The sequence below is a fragment of the Trichophyton benhamiae genome (assembly GCF_000151125.1).
Source record: "Trichophyton benhamiae CBS 112371 chromosome Unknown contig01106.0, whole genome shotgun sequence".
Taxonomy (NCBI): domain Eukaryota; kingdom Fungi; phylum Ascomycota; class Eurotiomycetes; order Onygenales; family Arthrodermataceae; genus Trichophyton; species Trichophyton benhamiae.
In genome coordinates this window covers 230,673-251,420 of record NW_003315091.1, presented here as the reverse complement: position 1 = coordinate 251,420, position 20,748 = coordinate 230,673, and the positions used below count along the sequence as shown (strand labels likewise).

Here is a 20,748-nt window from a genome sequence, read left to right as displayed (position 1 = left end):
CCAGACATCTGGATGGACAAAGGGACCGTTTCTTCCCCTTTCTCCTCGTCTTCTCTCGACCCAATTTTTTTTTTCCCGTACAGGTTTAAGCCAGCCCTGATTGCCGGCCAGACTGGATCCGTGGGCGAGAGAAACGGTAAGGGAAGGGGGTGACAGAGCTAAATTGTGAAATTATTTCATTCCTATCTGGCCCATCAGAAAGCTAGGCTGGGGGAGGATAGTTATGGTGTCATTCTTTTGCTCACCAAGTTCTCATTTCCTCCACAACAGGGGTGTGTGTTTTTTTTTGGTAGAGTTGAGATCCATCTTTTTTACCCCCTGGTCTGACTTGGCGGGTGTTGCTAGCTAGTTTATGCCCCGGCCGACGGGCATGTAACTATACAGAGAGGGAGTACTGCTGAGGCCCGCTGGATGTAGGTAAACCAGCTACGGGTTAGCCATTCGGAGTTGGATGAGCGGGCAGGTCAGTCACTGGCGGTTCTTCATGGTGGATGAATGCAACCCGGAGACCTGTCGACGAGCAAGCAAGGGTTTCGCGTAAATATACCCTGGGATCAGTTCCTGTTCTTGCATGAGAACGGGTGGGTAAAGCACCCTGGCACTGGCAGCACCAGCGGTGATCGGATGGAGTCGCTCTGAGGTAGTTTGAGGAATCGAATGGCTGAGAGACGCCCTTGGGGGGCCACTGACGCTACTAGGCCAGAAGACCTGCTCCTTATATCCTAGCCATGCATAGACGAGTCCGGCTGTAACTAGCCAGGGGCCCTCGTTGGCTAGCTGACTAGTTAATTCCTCAAGGTGCCCTCGTTTTTCAGCCGCTGGGTGCGCACTGCCTGCGTCGTTGATGCGATGTGCCGCAGCCCCTGGGAGGCCACCTTAGTTAACTAACCTAGCGGACTCGCCACGGTTTCAGGTCGCATAAAATATCTTTCAACTGCATGAACTTGCATGTGCGGCGGCTAGCGGTGCCTCTGAACTCTTCGCTCTGCCTCTGTGTCTCCCGGCAGGTTGGACTCGTAACAGCTATCCATCCCGGCGGCAAGGTGTTTCTTTTGATAAACAAACCAACGCCACAGCCGGCCTCGCGCTTCTGATTGGAGTCCTCGTCCTATACTCAATATTAGCCATGCTCATATCCAATGAATACAGGAATGCACTTATAGCATCTGCTCCTACCGTCTTGCCTGGAAAAAAAAAAAAAATCGAAGAGAGGTGCAAGATGAAACTGGTGGAGTGTCCTAGGGGACGAGACCTGCAGGCCAGCGCCTATTTACTTTCTCAATGCCCTCTGCGAAATGTGTCTAAGAGCCATGGACGGCCAGATACCACTCAGATGCTCCGCCCATGGGAATCTATTTTTACCATATCCACCCTTTTCTTCGTGTTTGATATCCTCCTGCTCTTTGCTTGCTCCCGGCTTGCTCATTGGCCGCGCCTCCATCTCGGTCCTCTGGGGGGGGATAAAGGGGGGTGTAGAGCAGCCCTGAGGCCGGCGCGAGATCATACCTCTGCTGTTTCTCATGGCCAGATATCTGTCCCGGTGCTCTGGTTCTTCCTGTTTCGCGGTTAAGATCCTATTCTTGGGGCTGGGAATGCTCCGAGCGCTGCGCCGGGATTTCATACGCTTCTCAATTTTTGGAATTGATAGGATGGCAGCTCTCCTTTCTGCTGGACTCAGGCGCCTGTCCTGGCAGAGGCTGCATCTGGCCTCTGCTTTCCCCTCCGTTCAATTTCTGGGTTATCCTCTTTCGAGCATTCGAAGGAGGCTGTATCTGCCTTTTCTTTCTTAACTCTAATCCTTATAAAGTCGACTGAGTTTGTCCTTGAACTGGGAGTCTTTCAATTCAGATCTCAACCACCACGGCTTTTGATAACTCTGCTACACGCTCTATATACCCAGATACTTGTTTATTGTTTAATTGACTATCCTTCCTTTGGGCTCGGCGTCTGCTCTTTACTATACCAATCCACAAAGCCCAACACTGTCACCATGTTCATTGAACGCCGCCGAAGCACAGGTGATGGCTACCAGAAGAGAGTCCTGTTCAGTCCCAAGGGGTTCACACAGCACCTATGCGAGGACATGGCCGCCCATGGATTCTTTGCAGAAGAGGAGTTGAGTGATATGGACGACGCCGTCAATCTCACAGGCTGTCCCCGGGAATCTGTAAGGGCATCTCAGTCCTCCCGAGTCCGCATCCGCATCTCCGTCAGCCCACAGGGAAAAGGCCATCGTCGGTCTTCCAGCATCCAACGAGACGTTGAATACGATGAACCACGGAACACTACGCTTTCCCTGACCAACAACAGCTCGATTGCTGGCCTCCGCAGGAAACGGTCTCCTTCTCCAACACCTTCAATGACATCAACTTCATCTACCGAGGAGGTCATTCGGCCCTCCAGGAAGAAGACCACTATTATGAAGCCGCTGAATAAGTTCAAGGAGGTCGTTCCGGTTGTGCACATCCCAGAATTCAAAGAGCTACCCGTCAAATCGAGACGCTTCAGAGAAGTGTCCCCCTCTGCCTGCCGCAAGGGTGATCCTGTCGTTATCACTCCAAGAGTCAAGCCGACGGTGCCTAGGAATACGACGCCTGAAGCAACCAAGGGCAACGCTACGTCTTCACCCAAAGATGGGAAGAAGAAGGTCCGTTTCGTCCTGGGAGATGATGACGGGAGACGCGAGAGTCCTCCTGTTCACGGTGTAGCCAAGCGTCTTTCTTGACCTTCGAGTCAAGCAACAAGCAGCTCGACAGTTAATATCACATAAATGGAGCTGTCTTTGAACCGACAATAGATTCATCGAGGCGACTCGGTTTGCAGCATCTAGCTGCTCATGTTCATATTCCTTCCGTTTACCTATTTTTGCATTATTTTCCTACATTTCCCTGCGCTCTTTTCCTGCATCTTTTGACCTAGCTTCCCTTGCATGTTCCGTCTGGTGGTAAGACGGCTTGATACCCTCGTTTGAATACTCTGGCATGGCGGTCGTTTTTGATTGATATTGGTGGTCTTGCATATCGGTTGGTGATTTGCTTCTCTGCGCTTGTACAGCTACTCTCGCTCTAGTTTCCTTATGACTCTCTTTTGTATCTTATGAACTCATGATTTTACGCTCGAATAAAAAGCATTCACTCACTTATTTGCTGTCTGGTCAAATTCGTATCGACGTCATCAATAAAAAATGCCGAAGAAACGAACAAGTAGTTAGTCTCAGCTTACTCAGCAATTTCAGCGACTTCGCCGGCTTCAACGAAGAAGAAGAAAAGAACAGACGTCGAAAAGAGAGAAAAGTGACCAGGCTGGCTTCTTCGTGGCATTGGCAGCTATTAAAGAGACGAGGAGCCCGGCTTGCCAGATGAGAGTGTAGCTACTACACGAGGGCTGCCTGCTGACGGTGTTTGCTGGAACGACCGCATCGCGCATCCATCATGGCTGAGAGCTACAAAGCTAGAAAGGAGGCCTTCGTCTCCAACCTCTCGGGCAGCAGCGTATGGGATATCCACACGGTTTCAGCTGTTGTCCCGGTGAGTATACGCATATTTACGGGTCTCCTCCTCCCATTATACAGTGCTGCTGGCTAACGGTTCTTGGGTAGAGTGCGGTTCTACTCTGGTCCGTCCTTCAATCGCGTCGCTCGCTATTTACTCCCTATGAACTACCGGCCGTGATAGCAGACTTCCTTTTGACCGTTGTCACTGTACTGTTCGCAGTGACAGCGTACTCCTCCTCGCCGATAGTGCTGAATATACTGCTCCTCTCTCCTGCCGCCCTGCTCCTGTTAAGCACCAAGCCCAAAAATGTACGGCAAAAGGCAAAGCCTCCACCAGGGTCTGCAAAGAGCACGACACACCAGGGCCAGGGAAGCTCTGATGCTGCGTTAGACGCCCTCCCACAGCGTCCATTTCTCACCCACTACCGAGCAAGTCTGATGATAAGTACCTGTCTGTCGATCCTGGCTGTTGACTTCACTGTGTTTCCTCGGCGGTTTGCAAAGGTGGAAAACTGGGGGACCTCTCTCATGGACCTGGGAGTGGGCTCGTTCGTCTTCTCGGGGGGCGTCGTTTCAGCGCGTTCGATCCTGGGACATAGTAGTGCCGCCTCCCGGGGCTCGTTCGCAAAGCGCTTACTTGCATCTGCACGCCACTCCATCCCTCTCCTGGTACTGGGCCTGATTCGCCTGTACAGTGTCAAGGGGTTGGACTATGCAGAGCACGTAACAGAATATGGTGTGCACTGGAATTTCTTCTTTACTCTAGGACTCCTCCCGCCCTTTGTGGAGATATTTCATGCCATGACCGCACTGATCCCGTGGTATGAGGCCCTCTCGCTGCTCGTTATCGGAGCGTACCAGGTAGCGCTAGAATCCACGAGCTTGAAGGAGTACATCTTGGTCTCTCCGCGGGGGCCGTCTCTGCTGTCCAAGAACCGAGAGGGAGTGTTTTCCTTCCTTGGGTATCTTGCCATCTTCCTGTCTGGCCGAGCAGCCGGGTTACGGATAATACCTCGCAAACCGCGCAGGACCCTACTCATCCAGCTGGTCTCATGGTCAGCAGTGTGGGCGACCTTATTCATTCTCAACTCCTCCTACTTCTTCGGCTACGGCGCGGGAATCCCGGTCTCCCGTCGACTGGCTAATATGCCCTATGTCTTCTGGGTTAATGCATTCAACATGACCCATATGCTGCTCTACTGCCTCATAGAGACCGTCGTCTTCCCATCAGTGGAGAAGGCGTCGAATAAGAAAGAAGAGGCGGAACAAAGCGACTTTGCAACTAGCAGGGTCATGCGGTCATTCAACAAGAACGGCCTGGCCATCTTCCTCATCGCCAACTTGCTTACAGGGGCTGTCAACCTGGGCATGAACACGCTCGACACCCGAAAGGAACTGGCCATGGCGGTTTTGATGCTATATTCGGTCATCCTGACTGCCATCGCATTGGCGCTTGATTTCTGGAATGTAAAACTCAGGCTATAAATAAAATAGACACGGAATAAATACATAATAATTGGACAGCAGCTTTTGAAACGTCAACGCCTTTTCTTTTTCCTTCACATGCGTCTTTTGGCGCTTGTCAAATGTTTTCTTTTTCTTTAGTTACTTTGTTACCTTTGAGCTGTCGGAGTCAACAAAGCTCAGGGATGGCTTTTTTTGGCCGAGGTTGGTTTGCACTGGTTGATAGCTCGGCTGCTTTCGCCGCTAAAGTTAACTGCCTAACCTCCTTTCAAACTGAGGGTATAGTGACATCGAGACATAACCAACAACAACGACGACGACGACGACATCGACATCGATCAACTTGCAAAAACCTGCTCTGTCGGCTTCTGTCCTGCATTGAAAAACCGACGCCCAGGAATTAATTGGCTGAACATGGCTGCCAATAAGAATCCGTACCGGACATTCCCCACGCCCGTTGAAGGCCCGAAAGTACCATACAAGGCTGCGCAAGAATCGAACCCCATCTTACGTGGCCGCGTGCTGGAAATAGCTGCTACTCTGTCAGTCCATCCCCATGTCTGCTATGGCCGTCGGTTTTATGTCCTTGCATGGGCTGCGTTTGCCGGTAACTAGCTGGTTAGAAGCTAACACGGTTTAATATCTACAGAGTCCAATCTTCGAGTTTTATCCAGTCCATTCTCTGGCGCAATGCAGGCTTCTCTACCATCCGTGACATCCAAGACCTAACGGCATACGAGCCAAAATTCGACCCTACTGTCCTCCCCCCGCTGACCCAGCAATCTGGCACTGAGACACCGGAGCTACCGGCCCCTACCAGACGACGCCAGGATGGCAAGGGCGACTACTATACGTCTGCTGATTACCGTGAGCTTTACAAGGCCGGCAAGCTGACTCCTACTGCTGTTGTGGAGGCGTTGCTGCCTGTGATCCGACGTGATACTTCTCCTCCTGGCGAGTTTTCGGCCGGTTTCTCCCAGTCAAAGATTGATCTCGTTCGTGCCGCCGCAGAGGCTTCCACACAAAGATGGGCTAATGGCACGCCATTGGGACCAATGGATGGAATACCCGTTGCTATCAAGGATGAAGTGGACATTGATGGATATGATAAGTACCTGTCGAGCAAGGTCGACTTCACAGCTAATCCTAGCTTCACTTCCTGGTGTGTGAAAAAATGGGAGGAAGCCGGCGCCATAGTAATTGGAAAAACCGTTATGCATGAAATTGGGCTTGGTACGTCTATCATATTGATCCAAAAATGGCGTCTGTTCTTGTGGTTTACTTGAATTGACACTTTTCTAGACACTACAAACAATAATCCCGTTGTTGGAACCCCGAAAAACCCCCATAACCCAGGATACTACACTGGAGGCTCCTCAGGAGGCTCTGGGTATGCAGTTGGCGCTGGTGTTGTTCCTCTTGCCCTCGGAGCTGATGGTGGTGGCTCTATCCGCATTCCCTCCAACTACTGTGGCATCTATGGGCTCAAGACAACTCATGGCCGGGTTTCAGCTGCTCCAACGCGTAGACTGGCGACAACTGTAGGAGTCTTTGGCCCAATGGCATCCAATATCGATGACCTGGCTATGGGCTACCGTATCATGAGCGCACCTGACCCGAGCAACCCTGTGTCGGCGGCATTCCCTGACCCCTTACTGAGTATTCCACCTTCGTCTTCCTCTAGGGGCAAGGTTATCGGTGTATACAAGGATTGGGTTGAGCGGTCTGACCCAGATGTCCTAGCTATGTTTAATAAGGCTATTGACTACTACCGTGACGAACAAGGTTACCAAATCGTCGACATCACCATTCCATACATCCCCGAAGGTGGAAAATGCCATGCCCTATCAATTCTAAATGAGATATCCAGCGGCCTTACCAAAGAACAAATATCCCAACTATCTGCTCCTACAAGGATCATCGTCTCCGTGGGCGGAACCCAAGGTCTTGCACAGGACTATTTTGCCAGCCAGAGGATGCGCCATCTCCTCATGAACCACCTTTCTTTCCTCTTCCAAAAATACCCCGGCATCATCATAGCAACTCCCACAACACCCACAGCCGGCTCCAAGATTTCTGGGGGCGAGGCTGATCTTACCAATGGAATCAGTGATTCCAATGCAACCCTGCGATCCATGGAATATGTATACCTCGCCAACTTCACCGGGTGTCCTGCTATTTCATGCCCAATGGGCTATGACGATGAGCCTTCCGTTCCTGTTGGGCTGATGGGTATGGGAGAATGGGGCAGCGAGGAGGCCTTGATGGAATGGGCTCGTGACGGCGAGGGAATGCTAGGTGATAAGGGTTTGAGAGCGCCTAATAAGGAGAAGGGCGGGAAGTGGGTTGATGCTATCAATCTGGCACTTAACCCAAGCACTGAATGAACCAACGGACTGTTTGCAATTGTCTGATATTGCCTGACACCATACTTTCTCCAGGCTTCCGAGTTATTTCACTTACGCCTCTTTTATATTTAGCAGGGCCTGGTGTTGTTGTTGCCTCTTTCTTCGATTAATTCTGGTAATTGTGTATTCCTAATGACTGCCTACCAATAATATGGAACTACTGAAATGGTCGCGCTTCAGTGTAAAGAACTGGATCATGAGCATCCAATAAACATAGCCAAGGTCCAAACACCATTCTTTTCATTCAAGTTGATGAAACTCCATTTTCGTGCCCGAGTCAAACAGGTGGTAGTTATTGGTAACAGGATAGTACATACCGGTCAAACAGCTGCTAGATAGCAAGATAAATGGATACAAGCTGCACCCTCGTCCTGCGACTTCTAATAGTCCTATGTCAAAAAGAAGAGGGTATTAAAAAGGACAACAAAGAATAGCAGATAAAAGGATAAATAAATGAGAACCATATCAATTGGCTAACGTGAATAAACCATGAGTGAGCTTTGATCGTCTTGAAACTGAATTTTAAAAATGATAGAAAAAAAGGTAAAGATATCAACTTTAGAATAAAACATGACCTTAGAAAAAGGTAAAAGGGAACATGATGGCATTGTAAATTCTCGGCTAAAGGGTCGGGTGTATGTGGATTTATTCTCCGTCAGTGTCTGTTTCGGTGTCTGTTTCGCTTGTGTCATCGGCAGCGTCGCCGTCGGTGTCACTCTCGTCGTCTTCGCTGGATTCAGCGATATGCTTCTTCTTGGGAGGTGCTTGACCGGTTTTTAAGGCCTGCATCTGTCCGGCAATGGAATCTGGAAGGTTGTTAGAATATATATGCATTATAAAGTGTGCCTACGGTATTAGTAGTAAGTTCAATGCATACCTTCGTCTGGTTCACTGATGTCATCTTCCTGAGCTACAGCAGCGGCCTTCTCTAAATCCTCAACTTCAAGAGTAATTTCTTGCTCCTGGTCAAATCCGATGTAGCTGTCGCAAACGATGTTAAGGACGAATGGGAAACTCCCGACCTGTGGAGGAGCCTGGAACTGCATCTTCATCGTCTGTACGTTGAAAGTTGGTTTGCCCTCATCGTCAAATATGGGCTTGTCAAATTTGGTGAATGTGAAAGGAGGAACGGCCATACGGTCCTGCTTAACATCCGCGAGGAATATGTGCCATCTTGGGGAGTGGTCTCGGGCGAAGTAAGGGGCATGGGCAAGAGGAGGCTGAATTTCAGGCTCATCTTCCTTTTCACTCTGGGTCTTCTTCTCTTTCTCCTTAGGGTCAACGGTAGCATTTCCTGTCTGGGCGTCTGCTATGGCGTCTTCGTCGATATCTTCAATTACGAGGTCCGACTCCTTGACCGGTGGAACGTATTCGCAGCCAGGTGGGACAAAGCGGGCTTTAACAACAAGTTGTACCAAGCTGCTAGGAGTTATGACTTTTTCGCTTTGCACTCTGAGAACAGCCTTGCACAGCTCCAAGGCGGGTATTCTCCTTGCTACCGATACTGCGGTTTGATACTGCGAGTCTGTCAAAAGTCCACTACCGATAGTCATGCTTCGTCGCTTGACTTCTGGCAATTTCATGAACTGCTGAATGGTCATGTGGGTTTTAGAATGTTCGCCTTCCACGGATCGGACAACGTTAGGGGTAAAGTAGGGAAGCTGAAGAAGCGGAGAGGAGTTCGGTGCAATAGCTTGAATGAGGTTTTGGGATGTATAGAGTGATGTCATGATAGGTTGCAGGTTGCCGAAAGCCAGGGCAATTGTGGTGAATGCATTGTTGAGGGTAACGGCAGGGGGTGCGACTTGGAACTTTTCTAGGAAGGTTTATCGGATTAGCTATGTCAGGCGGCCTCCTTTGGAGAAACATTAACATAAACCTACCGTTGTTAAGGGTATTGTCTTCGAGGTCCACCCTTCCAAGATAAGCCCATAACAGCGCAAGTGCCTTTCTCCTCCTCTCATCATCCAATTTGCTTAGAGCGAGTTTATCCTTGGGTGACATATCCACCGACTCAAGGATTTTCTTCTCAATCTTAGCTAGCCCTGAATGCGCATGATCCCCATCGAGGAGTTCTGTATACTCATCTCCTACGCTCATGGTGCCAATCATATCCCCGCCAGTCAGGCCCGGTTTGTACTCTCGGAACAGGTTCCCTGCGCTGGCCACAAGAACGTTGTCCTTGGTATAGCGCTGGTTACCGTACCACCACCTTCCAACGGTATACGGAAGGAGAACACCAAAGAGGATTCCATACAGCAAAAGGACAAACTTTCCATTTCCTTCCGTGACGATAAATTTGGGCAGGGCGATACCAATGCTGAAGCTCTGTTTTCCGTCAGGGTGGCCGAATTGGATGTAGTTGTTTCTGATTTCTTCGTCTGTGAGTGTCTTGTATGCCTTTGTAAGTTCGACGAAACGTTCGTTGAGCATCTCAACGGTTTCATTTTTTGCAGGGTCGGGCTTGATCTTGTCTGGGTGGAATTTGACGGAAAGGCGTTTATAGTGTTTGCTGATAGCTCTCTCATCCGCGCTCTAAACCAATAGCCAGCCATGGTTAGACAGTAAAAAAATTGTTATTTAAAAAGTAAAGGTAATCTCACTCTTGAAATTCCGAGAATTTCATAGGGATCCCAGATCTTGGGGGCAGATCTTGCAGTCACGGTGATCAGGTAAACCATCCAGGCCATAACTGCATAGCCAACTATCACCGTAACGATCCTCTTGATACGGCGCTCCTTTCGCAGAAGCTTCTGCTTCTGACTCTGTATGATATTGTCATGTTGTGGCTTGAAATCAGACTTGATTCGAGGGGCAGAATTTTCGAGTCCTACACGCGGGGGAAGGCAATATCAGCAAAGCTGCAAGGCACACGACATACAACGGCCTCGAGACGAAGGCTGACAAACCTTTGACAGGCCTTAGAAGGGTATATGTGAGAGGGAGGGTAACGAGGCCGGTCAGGGTGAGGATGAAGAAAGGGAAGAATTGGCCCTAGACAAAGCAAGCGGACGGGTCAGTCACGAACATTACAAGATATACACGTTGCATTGGACAATACCAACCTGCTCGTCGTAGTTATAGTCAGTCGACATGGCTGCGGATGCTCCAGCTCTCTAATAAGGGTCGAATGTATGTCTCCGGGTGAGCACAAGGGCTCATAGGGTGTGGTCCTCCCTTATATCTCGCTCCTCCGGCGGTTCTCACAAGCGAACACAGCTTTGAAAGAGATCGTAATGAAACTAGCACCTCAGTCTCGCGGGCCCCTATATCCTCGACATGGAAATATCGCAATATCTGGCTGGCGGCAACCTATCGACCCGTTGCTCTCTTTGTCGTCTTCTTCGGCTTGATCTTTGCGATCTCGATGTCACATCCGTGGCCTCTTTTGATAGATCGCCTGATCGGGACTAGCGCCATGGTCTAAACGTGGATTTAAGCTAATGAACTAGGCCTAATAGGGAAAGGCGCAAAGAATTATCTAACCATGTTAGGATAGTTTTCCCGGGGTCGGCACGGATGAGTAAGCGTCCAAAACGTACCTATGGATGGATTGCCCTATGTGTATACGGAGTGGCGTGCACACAAATGGATGACGGCATAGCCAAAGGTTAAAGCTTTCTGATATAAAAGCATCACTTAAGGACATCAAACCGCTATTTGGCTATCAAAGAACTTATCCTTTCCCTGGACACCGTAAAATACGCAAAGGTTTACTTTATTATAACGATATCACCTTGATAAGGGATGGTAATAGTGAACTTCTACTATTACCTCTCTCTGGTGGTCTGAAGCTCCACGAGGATTCTACTTGCTAAAATTTCCTAATAAGGAAACATATATACCATTTTCTTTGTCTACTACCAGATTCAATCTATTTGTTAGCGTCTTATGTTATTTGTCCTGTCCTGCAGCTGTCCTGCTATCTTGTGTTCTTGCCCCGCTCTTTATTTGACAAGCTAAAACTTCCATATTCCACAAACATAAAAGGCAGCTTGTTCCCCTCCACCTGTCTCCCAAACATTGAGATCAAACATATTTCCCTCTTTACCAGCTTCAAATCATAAGCCCTCCTGGATTCTGATTCTTGTGTTGAAATTCTTCGTTTCTTGAACTACATTTCATACAGCAATGCGTCCATTCCTTCGCCAGTCCATGCTTCACGCGCGTCGCCCACATTGTAAGTTAAATTTACAGTTTTTCATAAGGAGTGCAAATATTTATACCCTCCGGAATACCTCATGGACAAGCCGTGACCGGGCTCCAGCCGAACGGCCACAGGGTCCCCGGTTTCATACCCCCTATACGACACAAAGCCCAGAAATCTCTCTAGACGATGATTTCATCAGCCCAGAGCAAAGGGAACAAATATTCAATGGAGTGTTCCCTGCTGACTTTTCGGGCGAAGTGATATCCTTGAAAACAACAAGACAAGAATTTCACCACATAGCAAAGGCATTTAGAGACTCAACAGACAAGTACGCTTGCCTCTACCCACTATAATTACATTGCATGCTTACGCTGTCACTGGGGAAATAGGAAAAGCCAAAATGCAACTGTGCAATTTAATGAGAGTTTTCACAGTACCACCATTAGGCACAAACAAGTCTCTGTGCATGAATGTTTAGTCAATTCCGTTTCTCGTCAACTTCAGAATCTCATAAATCTGCATGAGATTTCATTTTACTGTGATTCAACGATATCTGAGGGAATCCCCGACCCAGACATTCAGATGGTCATAGACACAAAATCCGGCATGGAGTCCGTTCTTGCTGTTGAAGTTGGCTTCTCGCAGACCAGTGCCGACCTGGAGAAAAGAGTCAGATGCCTTATTGAAAAGACTACAGTCAAGGTCGCTATGCTTTTTGATCTCAAGGAGACTCCTAATTATAAAAACCCCCTCCGAACGGAAGAAAATAAAAAAAAATATCACGCTGAGAGAATGGCCCAATCGGAAAATCCTACTGCATTAATTCGGCAGTACTGCGAAGGAAGGGCTCCCTATAGCCCCGTGCTCTTATACGGCGCTCGATGGACGGGTGAGCTTACTGCCGCTATGCAGGTATTTGTTAAGAGCACCTCTACAGGAGAGCCCATCCCGCGGACACCAAGAATTGTAAGTTCATTTATTTCCCCCTTACATAGCTTAACAAATGCTAATGTCTACGCTTTAAGACCTTCTTCGGGCCCCCAAAGTCTCCGAAATTGAATGAGAGGCAATTGGAGACACCTATCTACAACGCCTACCCTTGTTTGAATGTAAAGTTGTCAGACTGTGTACAGTCGGAAGATGAGGCTTACAATAAGGAGTTGGTACTGGACTGGGACGAAATAAGACACCAACTGGAGAGAGCTAGGCGCCGTCTTGCTGCCGAAAGGCACGCAGCGGCTGCCCTTAAGTTATCTGCTGGTGGAAACCTATGATGACTTAGGTAGTTTTGGAGAATGGCGAAACAGTTAGGCTGGCGATAGGAGAGAACAGGAAATAGAGCAGACTCCGGGAACGCAACTAAACAGCAAGGCTCATCAGAGGGACTGATAACGTGCTGCATTTTTTTTTTTCATCTTGTATTTTCAGCTGGCTTAACTGCTCGTTAATGTCCTAATAAAAGAAACATCTCAACCAACACTTCTTACTCTACTTACTCTATTCTGTCCTCTGTGGCTTTAGTACATATCTAACATTATAGTAGCACGCTGGTAGCGTACACACATATATTCAGGGTCTCGTTAAAGGTTAAACATATTCCATCTACATCCTGAGTCCTTCGTCTTCCCCCTTTGCTTACATTGTTAGGATGAGTCATCCTCTGTGTTAGTAGAACTCGCCTGGTCCATGTTCCCTTTGGGAACATGGGGCAGGAAGGCCTTTTTTGTCCCATGGTCCTGTGGTCCATGTTCCAACAATTATTAACTTAAGCCTTAGTTAGCCAACTAGATTTGAGTTAGGGTTGGCTAGTTAGTTAGCAGACTAGGCTTAGTCGGGGCTAGTGAAGTCTTAAGCTAGTGAGTGACTAGCTTAGTTCAACGTCCCCCACTCCATCCACACCACGACCAGCAAAGGATACATGTCAAGATGGCGTCCTACTCGGTCACCGTCTCGGTTGCGGGAACCAGCATAAACAAGTATCCTGGTAAGTAACAGATTATATGAGTTGGTTAACTAGCTGGGTCAGCTGGATTCGACCTAGCTATGGCTGACTCGTATGATCCAGGGAAACAGCATGCCCGCAGAGTAGCCGCCTACCTGCCGAAGCAGCAGGGCCTCATTTATCTACCGGGCCAGCAGACGGTGTTGTCTGAAGACTCAGACCAGGCCAGGCCGTTTAAACAGCGCCGCTATTTCTTTTATGTGACCGGCGTCGTGGAGCCGGATTGTCATGTTACATATGACATCGCGGAGGATAAGCTGACGCTATACGTGCCGGACTTTGACTTCAAGCGGACTATCTGGACAGGTCCCACGCTGGGAAAAGATGAGGCTAGCCAGAGGTGTGTATTTAATGCGCTTCTTGGACTCCTAACGGAGATATTGACCTGAATGCAGGTATGATGTTGACCGAGTGGAATACTTCTCCGCGTTGGAAGGCGATGTTCTGCGTTGGTCCCAAGCGAACCCATCGCTACCCATATATATACTACACCCAGACCAGCGGCCGGTAACTCCGCTGACGGTGGCGTATCTCTATGAGTCAAAGTCACTGAAGCACGCGATGGATGCGTGCCGGGTGATCAAGGACGAGCATGAAATCCAATTGATCCAGCGAGCGAACCGCGTCTCTGGGGCAGCTCATCGGAGCATTCTAGCTAATCTGCACCATTTCAAGAACGAGGCGCAGATAGCCGGTCTCTTCATTGATGTCTGTCTGTCCCTGCGCTCGAAAGGGACGGCATACCAGACAATAGCAGGCTCGGGATCTAATGGTGCAACGCTGCATTACACCCGCAACAATGAACCGCTGGCTGGCCGACAGATGGTTGTACTTGATGCCGGTGCTGAATGGAGTTGCTATGCAAGCGACGTGACACGATCGTTTCCTATCCCTTCAAGCGTAAGCGGGGGAAGAGACTGGCCAAGTCGTGAGGCTGAACAAATCTACGCCATTGTTCAGCGCATGCAAGAAGAATGCATCAGTAGAGTAAAAGAGGGGACTTTGTTCTTCTCAATCCATCAGCACGCTCACGCCATCGCACTGGAGGAATTACTCAAGCTAGGAATACTGCGTATCCCCCAGGGTTCGACCAAGGCCGACCTGATCAAGGCAGAAGTGACAGCTCTCTTCTTTCCGCATGGTCTAGGTCACCATCTTGGCCTGGAAGTGCATGACGTCTCACCCGATAGCGGCACCATACCTGTCGAGCTTGCTATAGAACGGGAGAAAGGACTAATGAGTGTCACGGAACATCGACCGCCGTGCACGCTCTCTGCACCACCATTGGCGTCTGGAATGGTCATCACCGTGGAGCCAGGGCTGTACTTTAACCGGCTGGCCATCGACCAGGCACGAGCTGAGCGAGACGAGCCCAACTCGAAAGGCAGGTTTGTCAATTTCGATGTAGTGGAACGGTATGTGGATGTTGGAGGCGTGCGTATCGAGGATGATGTACTTGTTACCAAGGATGGTAACAAAAACCTCACCGATGCACCTAAGGGGAAGGAGATGCTTGATTTGATTTATGGCAGGTAAGCGAGCTTGTTATAATCCGTGTAGACGTTTTAAGTGTCGGCTAGAGGCTTCAACAGCTTAAACATGCATATACCTACCTACATAGACTAGTTTCCTCCATATCAGAATGATACTATGACTACACACAGGCACGATCTTACATCACTTTTTTACCCCCTAACTAGTTATCAAAGTCATGTTCTTGTTCCACAAATTTTAAAATTACTCGCACACCCTTTAGATCTGTTGGAGTCACTGCGATCAGTGCAAGGCAACCCCATTAATTGCTCCTCTAAATCTGATACCCCCTTCCCGCCCACTTTGTACTCACAAGCTCGTAAAGCCCAGGTATATGTGCAGATTATAACACTGTTCGAATAATAAATAGGTTAAAATAGCAGTCTTTCTTGTGTTATTATTATTATTATTATGCTTCATATACTCCTATGCAGTCATAGACTATGAGGAGTCCTATATCTAAATACAGGAAGAAAAGGAAATCAAAACTTTAACCTCCTAAGGCTCTAAGGTTTGGGGAAGGAGCAATTTGGTAGTAGCCTAACATAGGCAAGTTCCTGGTCTAATTAGGTGTCTTTCTTGTATTTCCTTCACGGATATATATGGCCTGTACCATTTAGAATCAGCAACTTTCCTTCTATTGTCGTTGAAATCCAAAACCTAAACTTTGAATAGGAATATCCCGGCGCTGCTGATCACGGTGGCATCCCGAGCGACGGAAAGAATTTTGTGAAACTCCTTAAAGAGCTAAAACAACCATTTCTTGTACTTCCTTCCCCGATATATATGGCCTGCACCATTTAGAATCACTGCGACCAGCACAGGACTGTCCCATCAGCGTCTCGAACTCAGCACCTAAACTCGTTACTCCCATTCCCGCCCATTCTATGCTCACAAGGTCGTAGAGACCAGGTATGTGTAGGGCACATACTATGGTTCGAATGACGAGTAAATCAAACACGCAAGGGCCCCCCAGCTTATATCTCCTACCCGGATACAGGTCGCTGTGAACAAAACACCTATAATCGATAAGTTTACCCGCTAGCAGATTTCTGTGTGCTGATCGAACACCTGACACTAGAGTTTTAATCCCCTGTTCACTAATGTCAGGCATTCCCTCGTCCTTATAGTCTTCTAGCCGATACCTCCTCTCCGCCGAGTAGCCAGAGTGCAGCGCAGTTATGCAGAAGGACGAAACGATTTTATTGCTAATCTTCGGAGCATTTAATATCTCTGCTGCATTAGGTGGGTAAGACAACCTAGATAGTGTAGCCGGGCTAGTGGAATCCCGGAAGCTCGTAAATCAATAGCTGAATTCCAATTAACTATCGGGGTGTAGCTCGGTGAGGCCAACCGCAACCTAGATTACGGCTCCAATAGTTGAGGTAATGTAGGGTTGCCTAAGGAAGGAGACCTAGTTGGGGGTATACGGTCACGAGTATAGCCCTAATAAGCTACTCTCAATCTAGCCTGTGGGGTGGGAGTAGTCGTCGATAGAGGTATTAAATACCTAGTTATGGAGTTACCGGAGGGTGTCGACTTCGGCGTAGAATCAGGCTTTCCAGAGCGAGATTGAGAGGGCGTTACTAGACCCCTTCGTGGCGTAAGGTGCAATATTGGCTTGGCCGAGCTAGGACCCTCGGATAAATCGTCTGATATTGTCGAGCTGAACGGGGAAATTGGAGGCGGAGGTGACTGAGAGGGTGCCAGAGGTACGCTCTGATAGTCAAGGCTACGCGGGGTGGTATATGTGCTGGTCGCTGGCGAGATAAGGAAACTCTGACTAGGAGCGGGAGCTGTTATGTTAGATAGCTGGGGCCGCTTTGTCCTTATAATCCTTTGTTCTTGCCGTGGTACCGCAGTAATACCCGTAGTTTGACTAGTGGGCGGAATGGTTGCAATCAATGATGGACTATGCTGGCTTACCAACATCCATCCAGACCAGGGGGCTATGGAATGGTCTCCCCATTGTTCCGGCATTAAACCGTTATAAAGCGAGTTGGTGATAATAGAGATCATATATGTAGTGGTTGAAATAGGCTCGAGCCTAGCTATGTCGAAATATATGTAGTGGTTATTCGCTGCTGCCTTGGTTTTTATACCAGGCTGTATCTGGGTCAAAATATTTTTCCGAAGTAGAATGCATATCAAGCCAACCCTGTGATAAAGGCCCCAGAGTATGCTGGATATTGTGGTATGTATGCTAATAACTAGTATAAATTAGCAAGTGGAAACATAATAAGGGTAACTGTATGCATACCTTTTATTATGTTTTGGAGAAGACGTTGAATTCCCAAAGTCTTATCCTTGGCCTTGTTGAAGCTGTGCCCAAGTAGGTCCCGAGCCTCACGGTGTGCTCAACCTCCAGGCTGTAACGCAATATGGTGGCAGGCCTGCACCAACAGGGATGGGCATCGGGTGGTGGTCGATGGCGGGACGGTAGAACTCAAGCTCCCCGCCAGTATCTGAAGACAATGCATCACAGCTAAGGGAATATCAAGGAGTTGACGACATCGTGCTCCAGGGTATACTCTAGTTCGAGACAGGTAGGGGGTCCGTCCTGTGTCCCATGGATGCCTAGTATGTAGGCCCATGAACGCCAAGATATATCACGTGAAGACTTAAACTTTCGGGTGTCGGTTGCTTTTTCCGGCTGCCAAGAAGTGAAGCCTTGGCAGCCTTCGAGCGCGCGCTCGAAAAGGGTCCCCTTCGCCCACGTAGCTGATGCGGAGGCCAAGTCGGCCGGTGGTCAGCCGGTGGTCAGCCCGGGGTAACGTATGGCCGAATGCCAGCCGCTATCAAGCCTCATATCACGTGAACATCAGACTCGAAGTATAGAAGCACTCGCCTGGAGGTAGCTGGCGATGCCTGGCAGCGAAGGGATGCCACACAATTAGGGCTAGCTGAAATCACGTGGCCCGTGGTGTCAGCCTACCCTTCACCCCCTCCCCTGAGTCGGTTCCAAGTCGTACCTTCCACCAAGTCTGTCACCAAACGTCCATGGTGGTACGGAGGGTACCTGGCGGGAAATCGGAGGGAGGAGTGAACTCGAGCAGGTCATGCAGTGCAAGTATCGAGCAAAATGTAACTGGGAGTGTCATCAGCTCGGGATAAGGTAGGTTCACCGGATAAAAGGGCGTTAGGCAGCAGAAAACTTATGGAGAGAGAAAAGGGAGACGAAAAGCGGATGGACAAGCTGTTATAAAGCTCTCCATTTTAAGCTTTTGATCACGTGAAAACAACTTTAGGGGTCGGATGTCAACCTTAACCTAAAAATAAGGCTTCGGGTCAACAAGTTACCAAAAGCGTTTACTACTAAGGGGGTGGGGAAGAGTGGTCTAATTGAAGATGGATTTGTGAGCCTGACGGTATAAGTTAGGTATGTATTCAAGATCAGACTGGCTTACATTAAGCAAGATGAGTCCTCTTTTCGCAATGATGACATGAATCGTTGGGCTAAGGTCTATTTAAGGAGTAACTTGTAGTGACATTCCTACAGCCCAACCTGGTCCAGCAAACAATCCCGGGCTGCAAGTTGTTAGTCTGAGAAGACATATGTGTATCTTCTTTACTTATAATTGAGTGAGATCGTATGACTACTGAAGAATGGCTCCCACGTACTATGCATGGAAAGGTCAATAATGCAGAAGTATGTAGGTAGGTGCTTTAATTACAGAAGTCTATCAATACTACTATCATCATCGGCAGTAACCATGATAAGCCTATAATTCGTCCCCCGTAACCTGTATAGGTGTTTTACTCCTTGCGCTTCTTCTATCATTAGCCCAAACTTAAGAAACCGCCTGTCATTCTTTTCACATCATCTTGGATAACGTCAATAGGGGTGACGAATGTAACGTTGAATTGTCCTGCTCGGTGATCAATCGCAGACACCATTCCAACAAGTTCACCACGCACATTGGTTACAAACGAACCAGAGTCTCCAGGGGCGGCGAAATTCGCTGTATAAGACAAGATTTCAATCTCAAATGTGGTTTCGCCTGATGGCCACTGCACTTCTCTATGCATATGGTTGACCTCCCCGGTAGTATACCCAGTAGAACGACCGCGTTTTGTTACCCAACCCCCCAAACGAAGCTGGGCTAACTGCTTTACTTTAGAGTCGGCATTTTGAGTGTAGGCCTCATTGTAGGGAAGTTCGAAAGGAGGTTGGATAGCGTCGCCTGGGGTTGGCTTATTTGCGGTAAAAGTCTTCGGGCTTGAAACCAGCGCCCAATCTAGCCTGGTATCCTTAGCTGTTCGCCTGTGACCTGAAGCGAATATGACATTCCCAATGCTGGGACTTTGAAGTCGAGATAAGAGCGCCTGGTAAGTCTGATCGTTGCTAATATCTCCTGGAGAATCTTTATATATCCGTTCAAGTCGCCGCATAGTATGATGAGAGTCATAAGCTGCCGGATATTCGACTTCAACCTGCCCGCGCGGATCACCACGAACAACACCGTTCATATCTGTATATATGGAGGTTGCATTGTCTGTAGACCTTACATCATGATAACAAGTCAGGACACAAGGGATCGCCTGCTTCTCCTGAGGCATATTTAATAGGAGCCATCCACCAAGAGAGCCAGCTTCCTTACTATTCCCTTTAACTCCAATGGATGAGCCATTCTGGGGATTTTCAGACAACCCGCTTAGGTATATGGGCAATTCATTGGGCTGAGAGAGATGAACTTGTCCCGGAAGAAATTCGACGTAAATGCGAGAGGTTACTTTCTCTAAGACTTGGAGAATCTCCGCCTCCGCCGTTTTAAAATCGCAGGACGTTCCAGGGTAGCAGAACACCACAATGGTAGGTTTCCAAAGGGTCTCATCCAAGGTCGATCCTAGAGGGGCGCGCAAATGGTATGCAATGGATGACATACCCACCATCCGAGTATGGACAATCTTTGAAACATCTGGCCTGATAGACCTCATATCGTGGAGTAGAAGCGGATCATTGGGTAGAACACGAGAAACATCGGAGTACATGCGGTGTTTGTTTTGTATTTCCACCTGCGTCTGGCCAGCAAACTGAGGAGGGAGTGCCTGGTTGAAAATTGAGAGTACGTATCTTGACGCCGCTTGCCAGTTGACGGTATTTTCATCATTCGTTTCGATCAAAATAGTATGTCTTGGGCTATCACGGCTATTTTCGCGCCAATCATCGAGGCGTGACAGAGAGAAGGGCACATTATACTCCGCCAATATTCGAGCTATCTCTGGTTTCACTTTGGTATCGAAGATATGCTGCAACTCTGGAGGGCTATTGCGGATGATAACAGGATATATCATCGGGGTGCCAAAGGCAACAACCCGAAATCTATCTTTCTGCGCTACCCATTCTTCTATAGTAGCTATTATTCAGAAGTATTATATATTAGCCACTTCTAGATTAAGAACGGACGCGAACCTACAGCTAATATAGCCGGGACCTTCAGACAAGTTAGCTCTCCTGACTCCGACCATATCTTATTGATAACTACGCGAGCTGTAGAGGCTACAAGTAGGTCGGGTATATCTGATGTATGTGGAATGGTTGAGTGATGCTCCTATGTGTCAGTTAGAAGGCAGCGTTGTTGCTCATAACTTTTCTTATAAAAGAAATCTTTGATAGTCGATGCAGGAGGATCTGCTGGTTTTATGTTGTTGTGTTGGTGTGTTCCAAAGAGAGCAGACCAGTTTGACATCATTAGTT

At 48.4% G+C, this 20,748-nt stretch overlaps 7 protein-coding genes across 7 annotated transcripts; 5 read left to right on the top strand and 2 right to left on the bottom strand.

Moving 5' to 3' along the window:
- Window positions 1–1,126: 1,126 nt before the first annotated feature.
- ARB_01891 (uncharacterized protein) lies at window positions 1,127–2,725 on the top strand (the record flags this gene model as incomplete). The annotated part of the gene is made up of 2 exons (XM_003011863.1): window positions 1,127–1,540; window positions 1,649–2,725. 2 exons carry the CDS (start codon window positions 1,127–1,129, stop codon window positions 2,723–2,725), a joined length of 1,491 nt encoding a protein of 496 aa, XP_003011909.1.
- A 706-nt stretch (window positions 2,726–3,431) lies between these two features.
- ARB_01890 (uncharacterized protein) lies at window positions 3,432–4,978 on the top strand (the record flags this gene model as incomplete). Its single annotated transcript, XM_003011862.1, has 2 exons — window positions 3,432–3,527; window positions 3,599–4,978. The coding sequence occupies 2 exons, from the start codon at window positions 3,432–3,434 to the stop codon at window positions 4,976–4,978; spliced, it is 1,476 nt and encodes a 491-aa protein (XP_003011908.1).
- Window positions 4,979–5,371: 393 nt separating this feature from the next.
- On the top strand, window positions 5,372–7,344 carry ARB_01889 (glutamyl-tRNA(Gln) amidotransferase subunit A, putative; the record flags this gene model as incomplete). Its single annotated transcript, XM_003011861.1, has 3 exons — window positions 5,372–5,564; window positions 5,654–6,190; window positions 6,260–7,344. 3 exons carry the CDS (start codon window positions 5,372–5,374, stop codon window positions 7,342–7,344), a joined length of 1,815 nt encoding a protein of 604 aa, XP_003011907.1.
- Window positions 7,345–8,010: 666 nt separating this feature from the next.
- ARB_01888 (uncharacterized protein) lies at window positions 8,011–10,460 on the bottom strand (the record flags this gene model as incomplete). Its single annotated transcript, XM_003011860.1, has 6 exons — window positions 8,011–8,171; window positions 8,243–9,181; window positions 9,249–9,900; window positions 9,969–10,195; window positions 10,275–10,359; window positions 10,431–10,460. 6 exons carry the CDS (start codon window positions 10,458–10,460, stop codon window positions 8,011–8,013), a joined length of 2,094 nt encoding a protein of 697 aa, XP_003011906.1.
- A 1,036-nt stretch (window positions 10,461–11,496) lies between these two features.
- ARB_01887 (uncharacterized protein) lies at window positions 11,497–12,789 on the top strand (the record flags this gene model as incomplete). The annotated part of the gene is made up of 3 exons (XM_003011859.1): window positions 11,497–11,843; window positions 11,950–12,481; window positions 12,649–12,789. The coding sequence occupies 3 exons, from the start codon at window positions 11,497–11,499 to the stop codon at window positions 12,787–12,789; spliced, it is 1,020 nt and encodes a 339-aa protein (XP_003011905.1).
- Window positions 12,790–13,441: 652 nt separating this feature from the next.
- ARB_01886 (uncharacterized protein) lies at window positions 13,442–15,053 on the top strand (the record flags this gene model as incomplete). The annotated part of the gene is made up of 3 exons (XM_003011858.1): window positions 13,442–13,499; window positions 13,533–13,857; window positions 13,913–15,053. The coding sequence occupies 3 exons, from the start codon at window positions 13,442–13,444 to the stop codon at window positions 15,051–15,053; spliced, it is 1,524 nt and encodes a 507-aa protein (XP_003011904.1).
- A 3,777-nt stretch (window positions 15,054–18,830) lies between these two features.
- Window positions 18,831–20,345, bottom strand: ARB_01885 (uncharacterized protein; the record flags this gene model as incomplete). Its single annotated transcript, XM_003011857.1, has 1 exon — window positions 18,831–20,345. The coding sequence occupies one exon, from the start codon at window positions 20,343–20,345 to the stop codon at window positions 18,831–18,833; it is 1,515 nt and encodes a 504-aa protein (XP_003011903.1).
- Window positions 20,346–20,748: the final 403 nt, after the last annotated feature.